Here is a 27,909-nt window from a genome sequence, read left to right as displayed (position 1 = left end):
TCTGGTCCCTCCCTGCCTCTGCCACCTCTTCCAGCATGGAAAATTAACAATTCCTTGAGCTCCAGCCTTAGGGGAGAGCTCTGTTTTGCAGCCAGTACACCTTATTTTCACCCTCAGTTCCCCACGTCAGACATTGGAGGAGCTACCACAGCTCAATGAACCATACTCTATCAGTTACTATGTTCAAGATAAAGAACAAAAGATTCACTCTTGAAAGAACAGAAACATCTGAGCTTTACTCCTAGACTGATGTGACTTTTCCGTTTCATCGTCCAAAGTAATCAGCCTAAATGCTAATTTTTAACTTTGTACACCCCAGTCCAACACCAGTATCTCCAAATCACAGTTACAAAACAGTTCACCTTAACCTGTTGGTGTGAACCATACATTTTCTCCTTGCCAATCCTAAAATCAATATAAACTTTTTGTATTTAGTGACAGAGATTTGAATATTTTTATAAGTGGAACAATTCCACTTTGGTGATTGTGGTCTCCAATTTCATTATACAGTTTGCTGTTCTTGTGAATATTGTAGGTATTATTTTACAGAGCCACAGTAGCATAAAATAGTCAGTAAAAACATATGAAACTTAATATGCTACAAGAAGGCAAATGGCTATGTAACAATGAGCTGGATTTGCTCTTGCCGCTGCTTTCCCTGTTATATATGAATGACTTAAACACTGGTGAACAGGACACATATTCAAAAATTTTCATGTGGTGCAAAACAAGGAATCAGGCTCATTAATGAGCCAATTGACATTAATTATTTTGAAGTTCAGCAGAAATGAGTGGTGCTCAAGGATGCGAGTGTAAGTCTTCAAAAGGTTAACCAGAAAGTCCCTGTGGGATTCACCCACAGCTTTTAAGACAAAATCCATCTTTCAAAGGCACTTAGTGCTCGACTGAGGAAACTGGTACCCATCCTTGCATCTTGCCCTCTCTGTCACGTCTCCAGAGATCCTACGATGATGTCTGATGGAGGCAAACCAGCTATGTTGATCCCTCTTATTTTTTTTTTTCTGTCATTTGTGGGATATAGGCATGCCTAGTTCGCCATATATTGTTTATCCCCAAATGCCACTAAAACTGACCGACTTGCTCAGGCCATTTCAGAGGGCAGTTAACAGTCAACCACAATGTCATGGGTTGGGAGTCACATGTAGGCCAGAACAGGTAAGGATGGCACATTTCCTTCCTTGAAGAACATTAGTTAATGTTGTTTAGTGAATGGCAGCACTGGGCCAAGCAGGATTTCCTTCCTTGAGTTCTGAATTCTAGGAAAGGCCCATCATAGAGTCATGGAGATGTATAACACAGAAATGTCAGTCCAACTCATCCATGCTGACCAGATATCCTAAATTAATCTAGTCCCATTTCTCAGCATTTGACTATGTCCCTCTAAACCCTTCCTATTCAATTACCCATCCAGATGACTTTTAAATGTTGTAATTGTACCAGCCTCCACCACTTCCTCTGGCAGCTCATTCCATACATGCACCACCCTCTGTGTGAAAAGATTGCCCCTTAGGTCCCTTTTAAACCTTTCCACTCTCACTTTAAACATATTCACTCTAACTTTGGACTCCTCTACCCTGGGAATTGAAACCCTGGCTATTCATCCTATGCATGCCCTTAATGATTATATAAACCTCTATAAAGTCACCCCCTAAGTGCCTATCAGATACATAAATCAGCCAGACCTCCGTTGAGAGTGCGTTTCATTCCGGCAATGAGCTGGACCTGGGTCAGTAATATTAAACTCCACCCAAAATGGATTCTAAACCATCTTATCCACCTGTGGAGAGCTGGTGGGTCTTCCCCATTGGTCGATACCATGGCTTTTTTTCACTCGCAAGCTTGGCTCTTGATGACTGAAATTTTTGCATCGTTCAACTTGGGACCATGGTAAAGCCCCAGATAACAGTATGTCTTTTAGTCTGATGCGTTCTGAGTTTGACCTCACCTGCGAATGAATCCTCCACTGATTGCCATCTGCTCACGCTCATCCATCACCCGGGCCGGTTGGCTGGCCACGACTCCATCCTGGTTATTCCCCCAGGCCTTTTTATAAGCATCACTTGACTTCAGTCTGCACAAGTACAACAGGACACCATAACGTAGACACCGAAACCGGGGCTCAAGCCGGGACATTTTATAACTCCACAATTTCTAACTGCACCAGGCAGGTGGAAATTTTAGGAAGTAATAGCATACCGATATATCATATGATTGAGAAAAAAATTGTAGCCATGATTGCACCAAACACATATTACACTTTTCAGTGCACAAACGTCCACATAATTGTTTCCGATATTATTCACATGGAAATTAATGAAACTTTGGGTTGTTACACAGAACAAGACATACAACACTAACATTAGCAGACAGAAATAAAAGACTGTCAAATTCAGCATGGACAACACATGACAGAAATCAGACTGTCGTGTTGGAGTGAAGTTTAGGATGAGCTTGAAGTTTTCTTTTCAAGTATCTCCCTCCCCTTTAAAGATAACACAAGTATTTAATATCATGAAGCAAGTAGCCAATAGCTATCAAAGTAGCTTGCACAAGCTGTATGATCAGAAGCACCATTTTACTTACACTTTTTCCCAACCCAATCTACCAATGTTATGTTGAAAGTTTTGTATTGTTATTGGAAATGTTGGCCACATTTCAGAATAATATATCGGTACTTGTAATTTATTAACCATAAGTTGTTGTCTAATGTACACCCCTTTGCCAATGAACACGCAAACTGAAGAAGCACATACAGTGGAACAAATGCAAGAGTGAAAGGTAACGCACTCAGTGAACTATTAGGATTAGAAAGGAAAGCATTGAACACATCCTTGTGTCTTGTTTGTGTCTGGACCCTAGGCACAAAAGGGAAAGCACAAAGCATACTCAGGCAGGCCCATGAACCGACGGGTCACTAGCAGAAAAAGCAACATCAATGGAAGGATACCAATGACTTGTTCAGCACACAATTAGAATAGATCTCTGATCATCAACTAATATTGGAAGGGGAAGGGGTTGGGGGGTTGCAAAACAAAAGAAATGAGTCAATAGCAAGCTGAAAAAAATTGCGATTCGCAAAGCTAGTGCACGTTTTCTCTCTATATATAGGCCCATTCTCATCCGTGCAGCTACAATAACAGTGCTGCAGTGTCAGGTCTCTGGGATGTGCAGTATGTACTGTGTTAATTGTATAGCAAAGTATATTCTATCTCGGTATTTATAACATCAACCTATTATGTCACACATCTGGAGCAGGCCTCCTATGCCAGAGGCAGGGACACTACCACTGTGCCACAACAGCCCAATCATTCCATTGTTAAAGCCATTTCTGATTTTTCCCAGCTGCTTAACCCTGTAGAATCTAACAGCAAAGTGACTATCTGTTCTTGACCATTGGTAGACTTGAGTGGCCAGGTGAAACATTGGTGTCTATTTATATGCTTCACCCAGCACTCGGTTCCGATAACTTCTGTTGGGCACATGATACACAAATAAATAGATCAAATCAAATACGTGAGCCGGCTCAGAACTAATGGACTGTCTTTACACAAAATCCTGGCAACACTTAGCAGGTCAGGCACCATCTGTGGAGGGAGAAACACTGTTAACACTTTCAGGCTTTTCACCTTCCCTCAGAACAGGAAAATGTTAGAGATGTGATGGGTGTTTTAGTCTGGGCATTTTTGCCCTTCAGATGAGATCAGGCCAGACCTTAAGGTTTTCTTAAGCTGGCAGTAAAGAAAATAAAGATCTTGTTGGCTTGCAAACCAAAAGGATTCAAGAACAGGAACAATTTCTTGCTGCAATTATACAAGGCATTGGTGAGACCACACATGAAATATTATGTGCAGTTTTGGTCTCCTTTATCGGATGAAGGATATTCTATCTATAGAGGGAGCATAGCGAAAGTTTACCAAGTTGATTTCTGGGATGGCAGGGCTGATGTATGAGGAGAGATTGAGTCAGTTAAACCAAAGAACAAAGAAAATTAAAGCACAGCAACAGGCCCTTCGGCCCTCCAAGCCTGCGCTGATCCAGATCCTTTATCTAAACCTGGCGCCTATTTTCCAAGGATGTGTCCCCTGGACACTGCCCTCTGCTCCCTGCCCATTCATGTGTCTGTTCCAATTATATTCCCTGGGGTTTAGAAGAATAAGGGGGCTATCTCATGGAAGCCTTTAACAGGACAGGAGAGGTTAGATGCAGGAAGGATGGTCCTGATGGCGAGGGAGTCCAGAACAAGAGGTAATTGTTTAGGGATAAGGGGTAAAACTTTTAGGACTGAGATGAGGAGAAATCTATTCACCCACAGAGTGGTGAGTCAGTGGACTTCACTGCCACAGAAAGCGGTTGAGGCCAAAATATTTTGTGTTTTCAAGAGGGAGGTAGATATGGCTGTTGTGGCTAAAGTGATGAAGGGATATGGGGAGAGGGCCTGTTTAGGACATTGAGCCCAATGAACAGCTATGATCTTAATGAATGGTGGAGCAGGCTAAAGGGGCTGTATGGCCTACTCCTGCTGCTATCCCCTTTGTTTCTATGTTTCTCTGATCTTACAATCTGTAAGGCTGGGTACCATGACGATTTCCACTTCCATTTAAATATACGATGCACAGTATTCAGATGTCCACGGAGGAAGAAAGAAAATCGGGTGGGGGCGGGGGGAGTGTCGCTTTCAATAGGGTGGCTGTCAGTCACAATAGCTCTCAGTCCAACATTCTACAACGGTCCCCGTTGGCTAAGGCCACAGTTACAGCATGCTTCAGAGGTGTGTTTGCATGTTCACTAAACCTTATCTCAGCAACAAGTTTAAAACTAGTGCAGAGACTGACATACCATTGAAACATACACTCCATAGGTAGTGACAGACCTGCTCTGCATTTCTCAAAACCTCCTTCCTATATTTTCATAGCAGCCTTTGCAATTCACTGCTATTCTCTTCCAGAAATGTCCACCTCAAAGAATGTCTGCTGTACTATCCAATAGAGTTTCCATTTGTCTGTTTATCATATTTCACCTTTTCTTTCCCTTTGGTTTAATCTCCCCCCCACCTTTTCACAGATTCCAACCGCTGGGTTCTATCACCCCCGTCACTCATTTTCCCTGCCTTTGGAATTGTTTAAAATCCATCATGAAGGGTTTGGAGGGATATGGGCCAGGTGCTGGCAGGTGGGACTAGATTGGGTTGACATATCTGGTCAGCGTGGACGAGTTGGACCGAAGGGTCTGTTTCCGTGCTAATACCTCTATAACTCTATATCTGTAACTTCTTTCACTTCAGATCTGAAGCTTTTCTCTCTCGGTAGGCAGAGCCCGACCTGCTGAGTGTTTGCAGCCTCCTCTGCTTTTATACGAAAATAGACAAGCTTTGTTTAAACATAAACCACCAGCAATAGACTGGTTCATGAAGTACAAACATCTTGAAAATGGGCCCCTTTCTTCATTGGTCAGGGGGAGTGTTCCTGTCAGATTAGATTCCCTACAGTATGGAAACAGGCCCTTCAGCCCAACAAGTCCACACCAACCCTCCAAAGAGTAACCCACCCAGACCCATTACTCTACCCTACATTTGCCCCTGACTAATGCATCTAACACTATGGGCAATTTAGCATGGCCAACTCACCTGACCTGCACACCTTTGGTTTGTGTGACAAAACCGGAACACCCAGAGGAAACCCATGCAGACACAGGGAGAACGTGCAAACTCCACACAGTCACCCAAGGCAGGAATTGAACCCGGGTCCCTAGCACTGTGAGGCAACAGTGCTAGCCACTGTGCCACCCCATCACCAAGCAGAGCTGAAATGGTGCTTTTTGAATCATCTGACACCACTAATTTCTCATGCTTCCAAGAGGGAACTGCAATGACTGCAAACAAGGCCTATAACCAAATGTGCCTGAACCCTTCCAGGATACACCTGCCAACACGTCCACAAGCCCTGGAGGGTTATGGAGCAGAGACTCCTCTCCCTTCAGGTTGAGAGCATTGAATAAAAGTCGAAGCCAAGAGAACTGCGGATATTGGAAATCAGAAACAAAAACAGAAATTGGTGGAGAAGCTCAGCAGGTCTGACAGCAACTGTGGAGAGAAATCAGAACTAACATTCTGGGTCCAGTGACCCTTGCTCAGAACTGGTTCCTGAGGATGCTGCCAGACCTGCAGAGGTTCTGTCTTCGTTCAAGGGTATTGAAGTCATGGCTTGTCAAAAATGGGGAGGCGGGGAGTGGGGTCAGGTGGACAAATTGGGGTGGAGAGCTGAGAGTTTGGGGTTGTGCTCTCCAAGGTAGCAAAGGCTGCAACAGAGTTGAGTGCCTCATGCCCCCCCCTCTGCTCTCACAGTTCTTACCTCTCTTGTGGCCTGCTCTCTCTCAGTTCCCACTGAGCAGGTTGTGACGGTTTTTAATCCTCAGCCTGGGAGAAGCACAGATTCGCATCTGAGCACAGAAGGGACCTGGCGCCACTGCCAGTTTGATCAGACTGTGCAGATTTCCTTGACTCTGGGCCCCATCTGTGTCAGAATCGCAATAGGAGCCTACATTTCCGAAGGGAGTGTGGACGGGCGAGTAGAACAAAGAGAAAACAAATTTCAACTGGCGTTGATTAAACTTTGAAAATAAAAATGAGAAAATCTGACTTGTTAGACTATAAGACACAGGAGCAGAAACTAGGCCATTCAGCCCATCAAGTCTGCCCTGCCATTCAATCAGGGCTGATAAGTTTCTCAACTCCATTCTCCCGCTTTCTTCCCGTAACCCTTGATTCCTATGATATTCAAGAACCTATCTATCTCAGTCTTAAATATACTCAATGACCTGGCCTCCACAGTCTTCTGTGGCAGTGAACTCCATAGATTCACCACTCTCTGGCTGAAGACGCTTCTCCTTATCTCTATTCTGAAAGATCTTCCCTTTACTCTGTTGCTGCAATCGTTGCATATGTATGACAGGCATTCACATTTGAAAGTTACAAACCGTTCTGATTTAACTACAGCATACTGCACATGCTCAGCTCCTGAATCACTACCTGCTGTTAAATTTGCATGCTGAAATAATAGACTGTTACATTACATACAAGAACACACTCAGGCATGAAATAAATCTGTCATAATAAACATGCTCGAGAAACAAGGTTGTCATTTCACAAAATGATGCGAAATAGAGACTACTAAAGAGCATCTGTTGACTGATTTACATCAAAATTACTTGATTTGAAATTATGCTCAGGGCTGTGTCTTGTTGCACTTTGCTTTTCAGGGAGGTAGAATTAACCAAATTCTTCTTATTTTTGCTTGTTTTCCCCATGAAGCAACAAATGACACTTCATAGCAATAATGAATCCAGTTGTGTTAAGAATCTGAATGGACCACTTTCAATTAAAAATTGAAAGGCGATAACACAGTTCATTCATTGCTGCTCAACTGAACATTTAGACATTACACACTATTACCCACATCACATGGCACAATAAAATAAGTCATTCTTGAATAGATCTGTCAACTGATAACACGCTGAGTGTGTTCTGATAATGTTCTATTATTTATGTTTTAGCATCTCCAAGCTAATAGCTCGATATCTGTACAATGAGCATGCGAGGGCATTGCTTACATAGTTGACATCGAGAGTGGAGGGTTTCTGTTGCAGCATGCCTGATTTCTCTATGCATTATACCGACCGGATAGTCTACACTATGAAATGGATGCCTTTAAACTATATCATTTCTCTGCATGCCAATTGCTCATCCTGCCACTAATGCCAAGCGTGGATGAGCTGTGCAAGGCTTGACTTTGAGCCTTGGATGCCCAGATGCTTAGGCAGGCAGGCAGGCAGACGGACACCACCTACTTGTTACATGGACAGGCACAAAGACCACAGAATTTTCCTAGATCTGTCAAATTCTTTTCTGCTTCTTTCATGTCCTTATTGATTTGGTCCATTCCTTCCTCGATGCGTTCCAGTTGTTCTGATTAAACACAAGATTTTTTTTTGTTTTTAAATCCCCACACAATGAAGCAGATGAGAAAGAAAGGACAAAAAGAAAAAAAAGACAATTCAAAAAAGGAACACTTCAGACATTCACTTTGACAGCTGGACACCACACATCAGAGCCGGCACCCAGTACCTACTTGTTACAAGGGCATATGAAAAGGCCACAGCATTTCCCTAAATCTTTTAAAGTTTTCTCAGCTTCCTTCATGTCCTGGTTGATATGGTTCATGCCATCTTCCACACGATCAAGTTGTTCTGGTCAGGATAAAGGGATTATAGCAGTGGAATGAATTTCGGTTTGCATTGACCATAAATAATGACCATGTTGACTAAGTTATGAAGCCAGAGACAAGTTCACTAGCTTGATGCATTGTTACTGCTGTATGCACATTAAATGTGGACCAAATTATTTCTTGTTGATAGACCTAGAAAGGAAAATAATTATCTCATTGTTTCAAGTAATGATGGTATTGGGCCATTTGATGAGCATATTCTGCAATCTAAATGTAATGTAGAAGAAAGAAAAATAGAAGCCAGACCTTCAAAGAGAAATTTGTTACTCTTTGATTATGGATTCATAGTTTCTCTCCATATAGCCTCTCCTCCTGTCAAGCTAAGGGGGTAGCACTCTTGCCTCTGTGTCACATGTGTCTTGGGTACCATTTTCACTCCAGAGACTTGAGTACTCAGAGATACTGCACTATCGGAAATGCCATGTTGCAGGTGGGTCGCTATGCTCTTGCCCTGTTTGGCCTTTCGGGTGGATGTAAATGTTACATTTGTTTGAAGAAGGGAGCAGGGAGAAGTTTATGTCTAGTTTCTGGGCCAATATTTCTCTGAAAAACCAACACAATCTGATTAGCAGATTACTCATGGGACCATACTGTGTGCAAATTAGTTGTTGTGATCCCTATATTACAACAGTTATTACATTTTAAATGTTTTAATAAACTTATGAAAAAAAGTTGAGTAGATTAGACCTAAACGTATTAGGATATAGAAAAATGTTAGGTGATTTTATTGAAACATATTAGGTTCTGAAAGGGTTTGATAGGGTCGATGCTGAATGTTCCATCTTGTGAGGAAGTCTAGAACTGAGAGACATACTTTCTGCATCCGAGGTATTCAATCTAAAATGGAGATGAGGAGGAATTTCTTGTCTCAGAGGGCTACTAGTGTTTGGCATTCTCTTGCACAGAGATCAATGAAGGAAGATCATTCAAGTGAAGGTAGACAGAGCTTTAAAAGCCAAAGAACTGTGGATGTTGGCAATCAGAAAGAAAAGTAGAAATTGCTGGAAAAGCTCAGCAGGTCTGGCAGCATCTGTGCAGGGAAGTCAGAGTTCTGGGGAAGGATCACTGGACCCAAAATGTTAACTCTGATTTCACTCCATGGATGCTATCAGACCTTCTGAGCTTTGACAGGAATTTCTGTTTGTGTAGAATAATTTTAGATTGACAATGGAATCAAGTAGTTTAGGGGACGGGCAAGAAAGTGGAATTAAGGTTACAATCAGATTAGTCATGCTTTTACTGAATGATGGAGCAAGCTCAATGTTTCAAATGCCTTCCTCCCTCTCTTAATTTGTGTGATCGTGTGGTCGTATTGGTTATTAAGCACTGAGGGACATCCCAAGTTTACTTATATAAAGGAAATTTATTTCTCAAAAATAAATACAATGAAATTAAATGTAATTGTCTCACAGTCGCTGTGTAAATACGCACCTGGAATTGAACTTTGCTAACATCTAAAATACAGAGTCTGTTAGACAAAAAAAAAAGTGCTGCAATGACAAAGAATCCTTTTTAATTTTACAGTAATAAAAATCACATTCTACAAAGTCAACTAATCCAGGGAAATAAGCTGGTGTCTCCAGGATCACTTAGTGGCATCTTGCAGTTGAAACCTATGACAGTAGGTATGGAAACTTTACTGAAAAGTCACACAAGTCCCAAGACAAGACCAACCATCTCAGAGATCCAAAGGAAAAATATACTGCTTCAGTTTGATATTTTTCATCACGGTTCTCAAAAAAGTATTTCACAATAGCATTAATGTGAAAGGTGAACACAGAAGCAAGTAGGCAAAAGGCCCTGCAGCCACTGTGATCATAAACCATTCAAACCAAAGCAGAGTTGAGAAGAATTTTCAAAAGTGCCTCTTTCTGTCAGTGTTAAGCATTGACAGTTCATTGAAGCACAAGGGAGTAGAGGTAAAGTCACCATAGTCCTAGTTAGTTAGGGATGTCTGGTGGTGGGTTAACACGAGGGGCACAGCACTCAGGCAAGCAGTGTCCTTCAAGGTAACCTCAGCCAGTGCAGGAATTGAACCCACACTGTTGTAGCACTCTGTGTGGCAAACCAGCCATCCACCCAGCTGAGCTAACCAGTCATCCCCAAGAATGCTGGATAGCCCATTGGCTATATTGATTGACCAGCCAGAGCTTGTCTTGGGTCTGCACCTTAATGAGTTGCAACTGCTGAGACAATGACCTGATACATGTATTTAAAAGTCGTAACAGCCAGTGTGAGTAATGTGCAGAATAAGAAGATTATAATCACTAATCCTGAGTACTTTAAATCCAGCAGCATCCCTTGCATTCAAATCAGAGAGGGTAAAATGGGATAGTTGGATGGGAACAAGATTAAATCTTCCAACATAATCCTTCCTCAAAATCTATTATTCTTGTAGAATTCGTCTAAAGAACACAATGTTATGTGTAGTATCCAAACATATTTCAAACTGAATGCATACTTACCTCATTTTATCAGATTATTTTCCAAAAGCTGTAAATTGAATTTCCAGTAAATATAAATGCATACTACCTCTACCAGAATCAAAATGCCATCAAAGGGTTTTTGAACAAGTTCCATTTTTATCACGCAAAGTACAATAGTGCCAGCTGCACCCGAACATGTGGAGTTAATTATTTTTATCCCACGCTTGGGGAGTCGTGCCTCTCAACCTATGTATAACTAACTGTCTCTCTGTGATGGAGAGACATGCCTATGAGCCAAGTGGACTATGACAAATTTTGCACTTAATAATTTTTGCAGTCATTATAAAAAAAATTTCAGGATTGCAATGCACAAGTTTTACTTATTTGGCTCAAAAAAAACATGACTGTCTTTGAGACCAAGATATAGAATTTTATGTGATCCAGGTTTAAGGTTTACTTAACTCAGTTTCTGTTACGAGCGGCAATTAATTTTGCAGATATCATTCCTGCCGAAAACGCAAAACTTTTAAATCATGACGCTTTGAGTAAACACATAAACTCATTATAAACAGCAACTGTGCTTATGTTTTGTCCTTCATCCATCCCAATACCACCCACGTTTTGTCATTTAATCTCTTCAGTTTACTACATTATCACTTTCTTTTTCTTTTTTCCTTTCTTCCCTTTAATTTCCTGGTCTCTTCAATCCCATAAATGAATGTTCAATGGCCAGGCAATGGCCAGACTCCTCAAGGGATTCACATATTATGCTGTTAAGAAAGTGAAGTAGAGAGGTGGAGGGATTGAGTTTCGGAGCCATGAGGTCATGTTGCAACTGTACAAAACTCTGGTGTGGCCGCACTTGGAATATTGTGTACAGTTCTGATGGCCGCATTATAGGAAGGATGTGGAAACATTGTAAAGGGTGCAGAGGAGATTTACCAGGATGTTGCCTGGAATGGAGGGAAAGTCTTATGAGGAGAAGCTGAGGGATTTGAGTCTGTTTTTGTTAGAAAGAAGAAGGTTAAGAGGTGACTTAATAGAGACATACAAGATAATCAGAGGGTTAGATAGGGTGGACAGGGAGAGCCTTTTCCCTCGGATGGTGATGGCTAGCATGAGGGGACATAGCTTTAAATTGAGGGGTGATAGATATAGGACAGATGTCAGAGGTAGCTTCTTTAATCAAAGAGTAGTAAGGGCATGGAATGCCCTGCAATAGTAGTAGACTCACCAACTTTAAGGGCATGTAAATAGTCATTGGATAGGCATATGGACAAGAATGAAATAGTGTAGGATAGATGGGCTTCAGATTGGTTCCACAGGTCAGCACAATATCGAGGGCTGAAGGGCCTGTACTGCACTGTAATGTTCTATGCTCTAAGTTAAGACTACAATCAGATCAGATGAGAAGGAATTTCTTCTCTCAGAAGGTTGTGAGTTTTTGGAATTCCTTGACACAGAGAGCTGTGGGGGCAGAGTCCTTGAGTATATTTAAGGCTGAGATAAATAGATTTTTGATTAGTAGTAGAATCAAGGGTTATGGAGAAAGAGAGGTAAGTAGACGTGAGGAATGTTGGATCAGCAATGATCCTACTGAATGACAGAGGAGGCTCAAGGGGCTGAATGGCCTACGCTTGGTCTTTTTTTATGGTCTTAAGGTTATTGAATGGCAGAGCAAGCTAGAAGTTCAAATAGTCTACTCCTGCTCCTATGTCTTACATTTTAAGATTTAACTGTATTTCTCTCTTTCTGTTACTACCTGGGTTTCCAACATTTCATGATTCTATTTTGCTACTGGTATTGTTGAAAATGAATCTCTTTAGACACATAATGACACATCTCTGGAGCAGGTGAGACTTGAGCCCAGATCATCTAGAACAGAGATAGGGACAATGTCCCACTAGTGCCTTTTTTTCCATAATATCTGGCATTCCCAGGCAGTCTCCCATCCAAGTGCCAACCAGAACTGAGTCTGCTTCACTTCCAAAATCCAAATTCCAAAATGAGATTGTTTTCAGACTAGTACAGCCATAGGCAGCAGTTGGCTTGTATTCTTGCTACACTTCAGGATTCATTTAATTGCCTGCGAATCACTGTATGGTGTCTTGAGGACATGCAAAGTGATCAATAAATACTCACTTCCTTTCTTTCCTGCTCTCTCTCTCTCTGTTTCTCTATCAATTGGACCATTTTTACTGAAATGTAAATTGCAATGGAAAATAAGTTTTCCGGTTTTATCAGTTTTGAAATATGGGTAAAGTGCAGCTCAAATGTAATATACAATTAATTTGTTCGAAAAAATTAACTCGGCCTTCAGCATTTTGAAGAACACGATGTACGTTTTGAGATTTTCACATCTTCTTTGAGTTAGGTTCATGTCAAATGCAGTTTCAACAAAATGTTCAATGGCTGTAGATCAGAGTTTCTGCCTTAAATTGTTCCAAGCTTGCACACAGCATTACAATCGAGTTGGTATATTTTGCCTTACTACCACATGGCTTGCTCACTGGGTGTCAATGACACCACTTGGCTTAGAATCCTATTTGCATTGCTGAGTGATGACGTGTTATAGCTTCATAGACGCACTTGACATTTGGTGTCATTGTTGTAGGTGCCTGACTAGATTTGCTGTTATAATTGGTACTCTTTCCATTTAAATGTTGGTGAGTCCCACTCCTTCACCCTCACCACCTACATGACATCCAGTGGGAGACCACATGTCATCACGGTCAGTTATCAGTTTGTTTATGCCCCGGTACATTTGAAGGAGAAGAAAGCAGAAGACATGAAGGGGAGCAAAGCAAAGAAGAGGGAGAACAAGGAGATGGTCCTCCATGATTTCCCAGCAAACAACTTCAAAAGGGGAAGCGCTGGAGATCAGTGGCATTTTGTATTCCCTGATCACTGAAATGGGACACCTACTCCATTGAAACATCAGCAACCCATTTGTCATGCAATTGTTGGCCAGCATCATTTGATTTCCACAGTAAGTGAAAATATGCTTATCCTCATGGGAGCAGTATGGTGGCTCAGTGATTAGCATTGCTGCTTCATAGCACCAGGGACCTGGGTTTGATTCCACCCTTGGGTGAGTGGCTGTGTAGAGTTTGCACATTCTCCCTGTGTCTGCACTGGATTCCTCCCACACTCCAAAGATGCGAATCTTATTGCCCATAGAATCCAGGGATGTGCAGGCTAGATGGATCAACCGTGGGAGATAAAGGGTTACTGGGATAGAATGTGGGGGGGGTGGGATCTGGGTGGATTGCTCTTCAGATGGTTGGTGTGGACTTGATGCATTGAATGACCTGCTTCCATATTGTAGGGATTCTATGTATAAGTTGCTATATGTTCTATGTATATTTTTACCTTTAAGAGACTTTAGTTTTGAGGAGCTGAGTTGCTGAGGGACACCCTGTAACCAGTTGCTCTACTATAATGTTTATTTTATAACTTGTAATGGACCAGAGTTTCCACTGGGCAGATATCATTAATCCAGTGTAGATAGAAGTGCTGCATGGATATCCTGCAGTATTGCCATTGTTGAATACACCAAAGAAGGAAATTGAAGATTCTGCTGGAAAATTCTCCTATGCCTGGGAACCTCTGAAAGTCTCCATTTAATTTGGAGACTTTGAATGTTCAAACTAAAGTAGGTGAAATAGTTACCGAGGAATTTTTTAGACTACTCATTACCTTGCTTACCTCCTGAATAACTATTAAACTGACCCCAGAGATAACTCACACTTGCCTCATCTTCAACCCTCACAGAACCTTTATACCACATCCCCAAAACCAGAAGGGACAGCACAGGGAGGGAAAGCACCGTTTTGAAAAAGCCTATGAAAGTCCAGAAATAACTTTTAAAGCTTGAATGTTTGGATGTAATTTTGTGCCATTTTGCAAGGGGACTGGGGGACAATGCACAATCATGAAAGAGGTAGGTTTTCAATCTGTAGCTCAGGGAGAAATGCAGAAGGAACTGATATTGAAAGAGAGCAGGATGTGTGGTATGGGAGATACAAGCAAGTGGTTGCTGATGGTATCATCCATGATCATTAGATGCAGAGTGAAGAGGCCATGAGAGATGGGGAGGTTGAGTCGGTGGCAATGAACATGAGAAAGGAATTTATTTTCCAAATATTTTCATGGTATGTGGTATCATTGGCACTTTTTGCACATCCTTTATTGCTCTTGAAAAGGTGCTGGTAAGCTGGCATCTTGAACCATTGTGATCCATGAGGGTTTTCAGGTGTACCCACAATGCTGTTTAGGAGGGAATTTGATCCAGAGAAACTTTGTAATCAGGATGGAGCATGGTTGCGGGGAATTTTGGTCCCAAGAATCTGCTACGTTTGCCCTTCTCGGCAGTCAAAGTCATGAGTTTGAAAGATGCTATAGAAGGAGCCTCAGGCGACTGACTGTGTGGAGTTTGCACGTTCTCCCCGTGTCTGCGTGGGTTTCCTCCGGGTGCTCCGGTTTCCTCCCACAGTCCAAAGATGTCTAAATTGCCCGTAGTGTTAGGTAAGGGGTAAATGTAGGGGTATGGGTGGGTTTCGCTTCGGCGGGTCGGTGTGGACTTGTTGGGCCGAAGGGCCTGTTTCCACACTGTAATCTAATCTAATCTAATCTAATCTAAAAGAGCCTTGGTAATGTGCTGCGTAAATTACATACTGCTGCCAACCTGTGGATGGAAGGAAAAGGAAGTGAATTCTCAAAGTGGTGGTTGAGATGCAGATGAAGTAAGCTGCTTTGCCCTGGACGATGTGAGCCTCATGAGTGCTGTTACAGATGCAAGCATCAAACCAAGGTTATAGGAAGTGAACAATGCAGTCAATGCAGAAGTTAACTTACTAGAGATCAGGGAGAGTTGAGATAGACATCATGACTTCTGGCTTTAAGCAGGAAAGACAATTTGATTTCCCGACTTAAAGTGCAATCAGGATCTCATGGATCATTTTAAATTTATAGACTCTTTGTTTGACCACCTTTCACTTTTCCCCTACCTCTGCCAATAAACCTCGCTCCCCCAGAATTGTGGAAAGATGCAAGTTAAAATCCAAAGTGATATAAATGGGTGAGGATCTGAACAGGTAAGTAATCATTGCTTTTCTAAACCCACAGATGTTTGTTAAAATTAACCTGGCCCCTTTGTGCTTGGGAGAAAGTGAGGGCTGCAGATGCTGGAGATCAGAGCTGAAAATGTGTTGCTGGAAAAGCGCAGCTGAAGAAGGGCTTATGCCCGAAACGTCGATTCTCCTGCTCCTTGGATGCTGCCTGACCTGCTGCGCTTTTCCAGCAACACTTTTTCAGCCCTTTGTGCTTGGGTTGATGACCCATCCTTCGATACACCTCTGCTGCTAATAGTGTCCTGCTTCTATCTACAAAAGGAAAGTGCAGTGATTTCTGGAAATCTGAAATAAATTGGAAAATATTGGAAACACATAACTGGTCAGACAACATTTATTCTGTTGAAATGTCACGGACCTGAAACATTAGCCCTGCTTCTCTCTCTCTGTCTCTCTCTCTCTCTCTCTCTTGTGTCTCCACAGATACTGCCTTATCTACCGACTGTTTCCAGCATTCCCTGTTTTTACTTCTACTTCTCTCTCTCTCCTCCCCTACCTTTACATAATTTTGAACACATCTATGCTGTCTACTCCACAAACTGCACTGTGTTAATCAGAACCCAATTCAAGTCAGTTTCTGAATATATTTGTAGTCCCTCATGTTAGTGAACCTGCAGGATGTAGACTCTCAAACCTCAGTGAATTTCATATTTTCTGGGCTCCAATAGTTTGTGGCATTTCCTGAGAATGAGCTGACTGATCAAAAGTGTTGGCTTTCACCTCTGATGTCTTTTTGGCTGTGGATTCTTAAGGTTCCTTTAGAAATAGCCTGAAAAATGTGGCACTCACCCCTTATCCTATATGTTCTGAGAGTTAGGAGTTGAAGTTCTGCCAATATTAAAACGACACATTTCTGCAGGTTGTCTGCCAAAGCTATTTCAGAATCCCCCTTGGTGTCAATAAAGTTGGAAACGCAGCCTAACAATAGCAATAGACAGAACACCCATTGTAATATCTATAGACAGGGCCTGATTTTAACTCAAACAAAATGCAGAGTTAAAATCGGGTCCTCTTGTGTACAGTTTAGAATTCAAAGGAGTATGTTTTCTGGTATATGTTTTACGTCTGCTGGAACCATTTGGGACATCTTGGGTAAATTCATTGTCATCAATCATTCCTGATGGAATTAATCAGGACAGTTGGGGTGTGATGCCCACTTGAAATCTTAAGTAAAACCAGGTTCAGTCTTAGTATGTTTATTACATATTATTTAATAACTAATTACTTTCTTTCTAAGATACGTTATGACCTCTTCCAAGACATCAGACTCAACTTAAATTCACATTATGACTTTAACTGTTTACACTGGTACAGAACTGGTTTAAAGGTAGAAGACAGAGGGTGGTGGTGGAGGGTTGTTTTTCAGACTGGAGGCCTGAGACCAGTGGAGTCCCACAAGGATCGGTGCTGGGTCCTCTACTTTTCATCATTTATATAAATTATTTGGATGTGAGCATAAGAGGTATAGTTAGTAAGTTTGCAGATGACACCAAAATTGGAGGTGTAGTGGACAGCGAAGGAGATTACCTCAGATTACATCAGATGGGCCAATGGGCAGAGAAGTGGCAGATGGAGTTGAATTCAGATAAATTTTGGAAAAGCAAATCTTAGCAGGACTTATACACTTAATGGTAAGGTCCTAGGGAGTGTTGCTGAACAAAGAGACCTTGGAGTGCAGGTTCATAGCTCCTTGAAAGTGGAGTCGCAGGTAGATAGGATAGTGAAGAAGGTGATTGATATGCTTTCCTTAATTGGTCAGAGTATTGAGTACAGGAGTTGGGAGGTCATGCTGCGGCTATACAGGACATTGGTTCGGCCACTGTTGGAATATTGCGTGCAATTCTGGTCTCCTTCCTATCGGAAAGATGTTGTGAAACTTGAAAGGGTTTAGAAAAGATTTACAAGGATGTTGCCAGGGTTGGAGGATTTGAGCTACAGGGAGAGGCTGAACAGGCTGGGGCTGTTTTCCCTGGAGCGTCGGAGGCTGAGGGGTGACCTTATAGAGGTTTACAAAATTATGGGGGGCATGGAAAGGATAAATAAAGTCTTTTCCCTGGAGTGAGGGAGTCCAGAACTAGAGGGCATAGGTTTAGGGTGAGAGGGGAAAGATACAAAAGAGACCTAAGGGGCAACATTTTCACGGTATGTGTATGGAACGAGCTGCCAGAGGAAGTGGTGGAGGCTGATACAATTGCAGCATTTAAAAGGCATTTGGATGGGTATATGAATAGGAAGGGTTTGGAGTGATATGGGCTGGGTGCTGGCAGGTGTGACTAGATTGGGTTGGGATATCTGGTCCGCAAGGATGGGTTGCACTGAAGGGTCTGTTTCCACACTTTACTTCTCTATGACTCTATGACTAATAACAATTATTTGAGCACACTCTGATGAGTACACGGACAGCTGGTTAGCTCCTCCCAGGAGGACCCCCTAATATACAGATGAATGGAAATTATTTCATAGCATCCCTACAGAGTGGAACAGGCCCATCAAGTCAACATCAACTCTCCAAAGAGCACCCCACCCAGACTCACCCCCCCTACTCTATCCCTGTAACCCTGCATTTCCCATGGCTAACCCACACATTCATGGACACAATGGGCAATTTAACAGGGGCAACCCAGCTAACCTGCACATCTTTGGACTGTGGGAGGAAACTGGAGCACATGGAGAAAACCCTCACTGACACAGGGAGAATGTGCAAACTGCATTACGACAGTTGCCCAAGGCTAGAATTGAACCTGTGTCCCTGGCACTGTGAGGCAGCAGTGCTAACCACTGAGCTACTATGCCAACCCTAAAATTATCTTGTGATGTCAATTAATCCTTTCAGGTACTAACTCTGTGATCATGTATAACGGACAATTACATTTATACCATTTTACATCCTTTTTTTTTAACTGCTCCATCTCACAAACATCTGCAGTAGGAGAAAGTGAGGACTGCAGATGCTGGGGATCAGAGTTTGAAAAGTATGGCACAGGAAAACCGCAGCAGGTCAGGCAGGATCCAAGGAGCAGGAGAGTCGACATTATAAGCCTGATGAAAGGCTTATGCCTGAAACGTCGACATTCCTGCTCCTCAGATGCTGCCTGACCTGCTGTGCTTATCCAGCGCCACACTTTTCAAAACATCTGTAGTATTCTGTAGTACACTCTCAAGTAGCTCATCATGGTGAGAAAAAGTATGCTTTACTAATTTCAATAGAGTTCAAAACAAAACATTTCAAATTGCCCATTTCATAACAACACACATTTAAACATTGAAATGTTTCAAACCATACCTCCTTGTTCATCCAGCATGACCAAAGTTCTGATGCCAGCATCCTTGCTCTGTTTTTTTTTAAAATAGTTGGAACAGGGGTGGAGGAAAAGGGAAGAACGAAAAAGAAAATCAGCAAGTTAACAAAAAGTTTCAGAATTCTAAAGGTTCAGAAGAACTAAAAGGTTAAACCAGAGTTTGATGTAAGCACTGAAATTAATGATGTTATTTGGTATTTAATCTCACTGCTTTGTTATTTAACAACAGGAAATTGTCTTGTGGAGGCTGAAAGAGATTTGTGGAGAAGTTGCTCTGATTATGACTTCATAATTGTTTTATCAAACTTACACAGTATGAAGAAATGACTAAGCAACAATTTCTGCTCATATCTATTATAAAAACCTCCACGAGAATCAATCTTATGGATAATAAGACGGATTTGATTTTGAAAGATAAGCCGAAGAAAAGCTAAGCAATTTATGTTCATGGAGTGCAGCACTGATCTATACTTATAATATGACATTGGTCATATACAAGGCTATTACACTGCAACACAATCCATATCATAGTTATAGAGTCATAGAGATGTACAGCATGGAAACAGACCCTTTGGTCCAACCCGTCCATGCCGACCAAATATCCCAACCCAATCTAGTCCCACCTGCCAGCACCCAGCCCCTAGCCCTCCAAACCCTTCTATTCATATACCCATCCAGATACCTTTTAAATGTTGCAATTGTAGTAGGCTCAGCCACTTCCTCTGGCAGCTCATTCCATACAGGTATCACCCTCTGCGTGAAAAAGTTGCCCCTTAGGTCTCTTTTATGTCTTTCCCCTCTCACCCTAAATCTATGCCCTCTCATTGTGGGCTTCCCCACTTCAGGGAAAAGACTTTGTCTATTTATGCTATCCATGCCCCTCATGATTTTATAAACCTCTATAAGGTCACCCCTCAGCCTCAGACATTTCAAAGAAAACAGCCCCAGCCTATTCAGCCTCTCCCTGTAGCTCAAATCCTCCAACCCTGGCAACATCCCTGTCAATCTTTTCTGAACCCTTTCAAGTTTCACAACATCTTTCCAATAGGAAGGAGACCAGAATTGCACGCAATATTCCAACAGTGGCCTAACCAATGTCCTGTACAGCCGCAACATGACGTCCCAACTCCTGTACTCAATACTCTGACCAATAAAGGAAAGCATATCAAACGCCTTCTTCACTATCCTATCGACCTGCGATTCCACTTTCAAGGAGCTATGAAACTGTACTCCAAGGTCTCTTTGTTCAGCAACACTCCCTAGGACCTTATCATTAAGTGTATAAGTCCTAAGATTTGCTTTCCCAAAATGCAGCGATTTGCATTTATCTGAATTAAACTCCATCTGCCACTTCTCAGCCCATTGGCCCATCTGATCAAGATCCCGTTGTAATCTGAGGTAACCTTCTTCGCTGTCCGCCTCACCTTCAATTTTGGTGTCATCTGTAAACTTACTCATTATACCTCTTATGCTCACATCCAAGTCATTTATATAATAGCTGAAAAGTTGTAGACCCGGCATCGATCAGTATAACTGAGGGACATCCTGTATCCTAAAGATTTAATTTTGCAAATCTGGCCACAAGTCTCGCATTAAAACACAGCCATTTGCAAAAATCAAAGCAACCAAATAATTAAATGGTTGATTTTACACAACACTGCTTTATACCTGTGTTTTGAAGCCTGAGAACTGTGCACACAGTATTAGTCCAGGCTCTGGTGTTCCAGGTTCCAACTATGATCATCTGGCTTTAAGAAATAGATACAGGAACAGACCATTGGAAAGTGTCCTGATCTCCAATTTAAATGACAGACCTGATTTGGAGGTGCCGGTGTTGGACTGGGGTGTACAACATAGAACATAGAACATTACAGCGCAGTACAGGCCCTTCGGCCCTCAATGTTGCGCCGTCCTGTCATACAAATCACACAACACCAGGTTATAGTCCAACAGGTTTATTTGGAAGCACCAAAAGCTAGTGATTCCAAATAAACCTGTTGGACTATAACCTGGTGTTGTATGATTTTTAACTTAAATGACTGATACTTTTAAACTGCATCCCCACAGAGATCAGAGTTGAAAAGTGTGGCGCTGGAAAAAGCACTGCAGGTCAGGCTGCATCCAGGGAGCAGGAGAATCGAAAAGGAAACATCCTCAGGGCATCCACCCTGTTAAGCCCCCTCTCAGGGTTTAGTACGTTTCAATAAGATCACATCTGAACCTCCTAAACTCCAATGGGTATAGGCCAAACCTGCTCAATCTTTCTTCATAAGACAATCCTTTCATCTAAAGAATAAGCCAATGAAATTGCACTGAATAATTTCTAAAATAAGTACATCTCTTTTTAAGTTAAGAGTCTTAGCCTATACACTTTACTCAGGCTGCAGTCTCATTAATTGCTTGAACAGTTGCAGCAAGACCTCCCAATTTTTAAACACTGTCCCCCTTGCAATAAAGACTAGCATTCCATTTAGTGTCCTAATTACTTGCTGAAACTGCGTGCTGTCCTTTTGTGATTCACGTACAGACACCCAGATCCCTCTATACTGTAGCATTCTACAGTCACCCTTCATTTAATTTTCTATTGTTCTGGCCAAAGTGGACAAGATCACATTTTCGCCCATTATTCTGCATCTACTCCTTTTTTGCCAACTCATTTAAACTATCCATCTCCCTTGAAAGAATCTTCATGACTTCCTCAAAACTTGCTTTCCTACCTGTTCCTGCATCACCTGCAAATTTGGCTACAGTATCGTCTCTCTTTTTATTCAAATCAATAATTAAAAACATTAAACAATGCTGGGATCAGTTCCCCAGCACTGATCCCTGCAGCACTCCACTAGTTAGTTTGAAACACAAGGATGACCCATTTATCCTGACTCTGTATTTTCTGTTTGTTAGCCAATCCTCTAACCATGTTATAATAACGTCCTCAACATCATGAAGTCAGTAACATTTTATTTGGTACCATGTGAAATGCCTTTTGAAAATATATCTGCTGCTTTCCCTTTGTTCACTCTGTCAGATCTCAAGAAACTTAATAAGCATGACTTCCCTTTCACAAACCATGTTGTCACTGCCTGATTGTATTATGATTTTCTAATTGTCCTGCTACTTCTTCCTTAATAATGAGATCCAGCATTCTCCCAACAACGGATGTTAGGCAAACAGGCCTATAATTTCTTGCACTGTCTCCCTCCATTCTTGACAATTACCATTTGAGGTTTTTGAATCGGCCAAGGCTGTTAGAAAATCCTGGGAATGTTGAAAGATTCCAATCAAAGCATACACTCCCTGCAAACGTTGTTTTAAAAAGTTTAGGATGAAGGGCACCGGGTTCTGGGGAGCTGCCAGTCTTAGCTTCATTCGTACTGTTTCTCTCGTGATCTAGATTGTTGCACATTCTTCCTTCCCTTTTGTGCCCTGAATTCTATTATTCTTGAAATGTTTTGGTGTCTTCTAGTATGATGACAGATATAAAATACTTGTTCACATTTTTTGCCATTTCCTTGTTTCCCACAATTAATTCCACAGTCTCATCTTCACATGTCTGAGGAATGAACACTTACTTTAGTTACTCTTTCCATTTTCTTAAACTTACAGAAGCTTTTACTGTCTAATTTTACATTTCTTGCTCCTATGCTTTGCTAGTTTTTAACATTTTCACAATCTCCTGAGCTGGTACTAATATGTTTTGCAGCAGTGTATGTCTTTTCTATCCATTTCCTTACATTCCTTCATTACCCATTGATCCTTTCCATAGCAGCTAACTTTTTCAGTGGAATACATCTTTATTAAGAGTTACTTACGATCTCCTCAAATGTCTACATTGTTTCTGCATTGTCTTACATTTTCACTATTTTCTCTTTCTACTTTAGTCAACTTTGTCTTCATACTTCTGTAATTGCTTTTATTAAGTTCAAGCAGACAGATCCAAATGTCTCACCCTCAAAGAGAATGTGAATTCTTACATGTTGTGATCACTCTTACCATGTGTACCATTTACTACGAGATCATTACTTAATCCTGTCTCATTATACATAACCAGGTCTATAATACTCCATTTCTGATTGGTTTTAGAATGTGTTGTTCTAAGAAACTATCCCAAATATAGTCTGTGAACTCATCCTCCAGACTAATTTTGCCAATTTGAATAATCATAATGTCATTAAGTCTAGAGTCCAACAGTAGAGACTGCCCCTTTAGCTCAAACTGGTACATGCTGACCAAAATGTCCGTCCACACTAACCCCATGTCCCTGCACTTGGCCCATTTCCTTCTAAACCTTTCCTATCCACGTATTTGTCCAAATGCCTTTTAACTGTTATTAATGTACCCGCCCCAACCACTGCCGCTGGCAGCTCATTCCATGCGTACCACCCTCTGTGTGAAAATGTTGCCCCTCAGGTTCCCTTTTATTCTTTCCCCCTTACCTCAAACTGATGCCCGCTAGTCTTTAATTCTCCAATCCTGGGAAAAAGACTGAGTGGCATTCACTCTATCTATGCCTCTCATGAGTGGGGCAGGGGGGCTGCTATAAACCACTTCCATCATTATTTCACTTGCTGTTTCTTATCTGCATCCAAACTGGTTCTGTACATGTTCCTCCAATCCAATGCCATTTCTTATGACTGAACTAATTCATCCTTTATTAACAGAGTGACCCAGCCCTCCTTTTCAGCTCTTTGTGTCCTTCCAAAGTGTAAAATACCTTTGGATATTTAGATCCCAACATATAAAGAGACAAGCAGCTCTTTATATGTGCTTAAGTAGCAACCAAACCAATGCCTTCTAGATATTTTCTTAATTACCTTGCAACCATGTCTCTATCATGGTTATCTTATCACACTCAGAATCATAGAATCGCTACAGTGTGGAAAGAGGCCATTTGGCTCAACAAGTCCTCACCGACCCTCCGAAGAGTATCCCCCCAGACCCATTTCCCAACCCTATTACTTTACATTTCCTTTGATTAGTGCACCTAACCTACACATCCCAGAACACTATGGGCAATTTAGCATGGCCAATTCACCTAACCTGCACATCTTTGGACTGTGGGAGGAAACTGGAGCACCCGGAGGAAACCCACGCAGACACGGGGAGAATGTGCAAACTCCACACAGACAATCACCCGAGGGAGGAATCAAACCCAGGTCCCTGGCACTGTGAGGCAGCAGTGCTAACCACTGGGCCTCCTATATAACTATTTGTGCTATCAAGTCATCTCCCTTGTTATAAGTGCATTCAGATATTAAAAAAGACTCTAATTTTATCTTTTTCCAAATGCTCCCTACTCTGACCTTATTTGCTGGTGCATTCATGTTTCTATACTCTGTACCGTTGTAGATATTTTCTAATTCGCCTGCTCAGAGATGTTATTGTATGCCTCTGGTGCTGGTGGGACTTGAACACATGGCCCAAAGGGAGGGATATTACTACTGGACCACAAGTACCTCCTTCCTGTTGTACTCTGGTTATCTTTGCCTGCATCACTACAATAGACTAATGCCTTTCTTCTAAACTTAACAAATCATCCCTCACTTGAACCTTCCACTGTACTCTTACCTACTACTTTGCTAAAAGTCCATGGTTTAACCTTTGTTACACAGTTTTCCAGTACACCGATCCTAGCGCGATACAGATGGTACAGTTCCATACTCCCTCACTATTGGTGCCAGTGTCCCATGAATCAAAACCCATCTCTTCCATGCCAATCTTTGAGCCACACATCCAACTCTCTGATCTTACTTCCTCTATGCCAATTTCATTGTGGTTCAGTAGTAACATGCAGATTATTGCTTATGGAATAACATGGTCTCACCTCTGTGGAGTGTCACAATATGGAACCCAAGGATTGTATTATCATGAGGTCTGAGTGTGCATTTCAGTGAACAAAAATTAAAAGGCTAAGTTACAAATAAATTTCCAACACAAAAGTTTAAATCCCAGCTCCAGCTTTGACTATTTGAAGTATCGTTGATATTTTCCTGATTACCAATTGGTGAAGGGTGAAACTAGTGCCAATCTTTACTCTCTTTAAATTTATTTACAAAGAGAAACATTACATTCTCCATTTCAACTACCATCATCGTATGTCACTAAGCGTCTCTTCATATGTGCTTAAGTAGCAACCAAACCAATGCCTTCTGGATATTTTCCTAATCAAGCTGCTCAGAAATGTGATCATACACCTCTGGAACAGATAGGGCTTTGACCCAGGCCTCTGGCTCAGAGGTAGGGACGCTACCACTGCACCACAAGGGCCCTCCCAACACTCTTGTTCTCTTTTTTTTCTAAGTAATTTGTTTAGAGGTGTTATTACAATGCCTCTGGAGCAGGTGGGACTTGAAGCTGGGCCTCTTTGCTCATAAGTAGGGATACTACCACCATGGCACAAAAGCCCCATAATTAATGCTCTCCATCATAATACAATGTAATTGTAAAATTAACCACAATCCACATACAACTAACAATAAAGCTATAAGGGGACAGATCTAACTCAAAGTCAGCTAATTCCCAATGTAAGTATCTCCAAACGTCACCTCATGATCTGATGCATCCAAATGCAGGACACCTATCAGAAAGATGTTGTGAAACTTGAAAGGGTTCAGAAAAGACTGACAAGGATGTTGCCAGGGTTGAAAGATTTGAGCTATAGGGAGAGATTGAATAGGCTGGGGCTGTTTTCCCTGGAGCGTCGGAGGCTGGGGTGTGACCTTATAGAGGTTTACAAAATCATGAGGGGCATGGATAGGATAAATAGACAAAGTCTTTTCCTTGGGGTCGGGGAGTCCATAACTAGAGGGCATAGGTTTAGGGTGAGAGGGCAAAGATATAAAAGACATCTAAGGGGCACCTTTTTCACACAGAGGATAGTATGTGTATGGAATGAGCTGCCAGAGGAAGTGGTGGAGGCTGGTACAATTGCAACATTTAAAGGCATTTGGATGGGTATATGAATAGGAAGGGTTTGGAGGGATATGGGCCGAGTGCTGGCAGGGGGGACTAGATTGGCTTGCGATATCTGGTCGGCATGGACGAGTTGGACCGAGCTGTTTCCGTGCTGTACATCTCTATGACTCTATGACTACATCGGGTCAAGCAGTTATTGACTGACAAGGGCACCCATTTGTAATTGGCATTTGGCTCTTTAAATGCAGAAATGTGGGCAAGAGCAGACTGGTTGTTGGATCCTGAATGTGAATTTGTGATATCCAAGGGTAGAGTCAGAACTATGCACACTTTAAAATGACCACTAGCTGAAATAATCACAAAGGCGTTCCAGGAGCATTTCAGTTTATATTTACATCTGCTCCGGTGCGGCCTACAAGGAAATCTCTGGCCCAGTGCAGGCAAGTTAGACGGTTTCCTGCTCCAAAATTGTATCACCGTCAAGCCTTCCCTGTCTGAACACCCTGCTCAATACAGACCCCAGATAATCTCCCATTCCTTCATGGTCAATAAGCTGTAATGGAGCACTTGACTCGAAGCAGATTGTGACAGCGTTTAAAAGTCAAACTGAAATGACAGAAGATTAAGGCACAGAAATAACCCGTTCTGTTCACTAAGTTTACACAAGTGGTCTTCCCCAATATCTGTCCCTCGCCACATCCTGCAATGTTTTGAGCAATTACTTACATCACTTCAAAACTAATCAAATTTGCTTCAATGGTGGTTTGCAGTGATGAGTTCCTGACACCTTAAATGTCCTTAAATACGTTTTGTGATTACATTGAATTCCTGCGCTCCCGTGAAAATATTATTTTTTCATCACTTCCACATCAGATGATTCAAAACGCCAACTAATCTCTTGTGAATGTCTCTAGGGGCATTGCTACCTCTCCCATAGGATTGCTCAGGGGAATAAACAAGTACACCCATGCAAACTTAACAAAATCAGGCTTGCACACACATTTATAAAATTCAATTTCTGTTGTTGTGTTAAAAACTATGCTGGCATTGAAAAAGAATACTACTGCCTATTGACCTTTCTAAGACCACTTGCTTCTCTTTATTTAATCTACAGGAACCCTTCAGGATTTGGAACAGTTCTTTTTCTTAATGGCAATTGAATATTGAAGACCTAAATGTTATTAATACATCTCATCTTTTTGGCACAGATGACAGACTTGATGGAGCAATGAACAATATTTTCCATCGCTTAATATGTTTCATCGAAATAGAATTTGGGAGCATTGATGTTTACTGCTAGAAAACATTATAAGAAAATATTCCTGAACAGATTGAAATCATAAAATCCCTACAGAGTGGAAGCAGGCCATTCGGCCCATCATGTCCACACAGACTTTGCATTTTCCCACGTTTAATTCACCTAGTTTGCACAAGCCTGGACACTTCAGGCAATTTAGCATGGCCAATCCATCTAATCTGCATGCCTTTGGACTGCACAGAATCAAACGGCACATTTTAAGACTATCATTTAAAAACTTAGAGGGCAATTTTCCTCAGATACCTTTGTCATTAAAGAGCCTCCATGTTAGCCCAGGTTGGTCTTATGCTGAAAAGGCAGTTTGGTGGTTCATGAGAAATGATATCATAATAAATAGTTGAAGATTGCATTTGGTCACCTGGAGATCGTTGAGGATTGATTGCCTTTTTAACTGTTTGTTAATGTACATGAAGGAGGTTGCCACTTATTTTGTTGGCTAACACTAACGGCAAGGGCATTGAACTTAGGACCAGGTCATTTAGCCCTTCAAGCCTACTCCACTAATTGACAAGATTGTCGCCA

General features: G+C 41.7%; 2 protein-coding genes across 4 annotated transcripts in view; one reads left to right on the top strand and one right to left on the bottom strand.

The window, feature by feature from the left end:
- snap25a (synaptosome associated protein 25a) overlaps window positions 1-27,909 on the bottom strand; it is a 131,660-nt gene that overhangs the window by 8,833 nt on the left and 94,918 nt on the right. The window contains exons 4-6 of one of the 2 annotated variants that reach the window (XM_043696619.2): window positions 19,142-19,190; window positions 7,864-7,981; window positions 1,967-2,092 (exon numbers count right to left, since the gene is read on the bottom strand). In XM_043696619.2, coding sequence (XP_043552554.1) covers window positions 1,967-2,092; window positions 7,864-7,981; window positions 19,142-19,190 — 293 coding nt within the window. Of the gene's footprint in view, window positions 1-1,966; window positions 2,093-7,863; window positions 7,982-8,144; window positions 8,263-19,141; window positions 19,191-27,909 lie in introns of both variants that reach the window. The other variant, XM_043696618.2, reaches the window with a different exon arrangement.
- The window catches only part of mkks (MKKS centrosomal shuttling protein), a 146,896-nt gene that overhangs the window by 90,597 nt on the left and 28,390 nt on the right, over window positions 1-27,909 (top strand). The gene's annotated exons all lie outside the window — the stretch shown is intronic.

Source organism: Chiloscyllium plagiosum, unplaced genomic scaffold (assembly GCF_037043375.1).
Source record: "Chiloscyllium plagiosum isolate Xiang-an unplaced genomic scaffold, Cpla_swu_hap1 HiC_scaffold_10, whole genome shotgun sequence".
Lineage (NCBI taxonomy): Eukaryota > Metazoa > Chordata > Chondrichthyes > Orectolobiformes > Hemiscylliidae > Chiloscyllium > Chiloscyllium plagiosum.
Note: the sequence above shows the minus strand (reverse complement) of the source record. Positions and strands in the feature narration are given on the sequence as shown.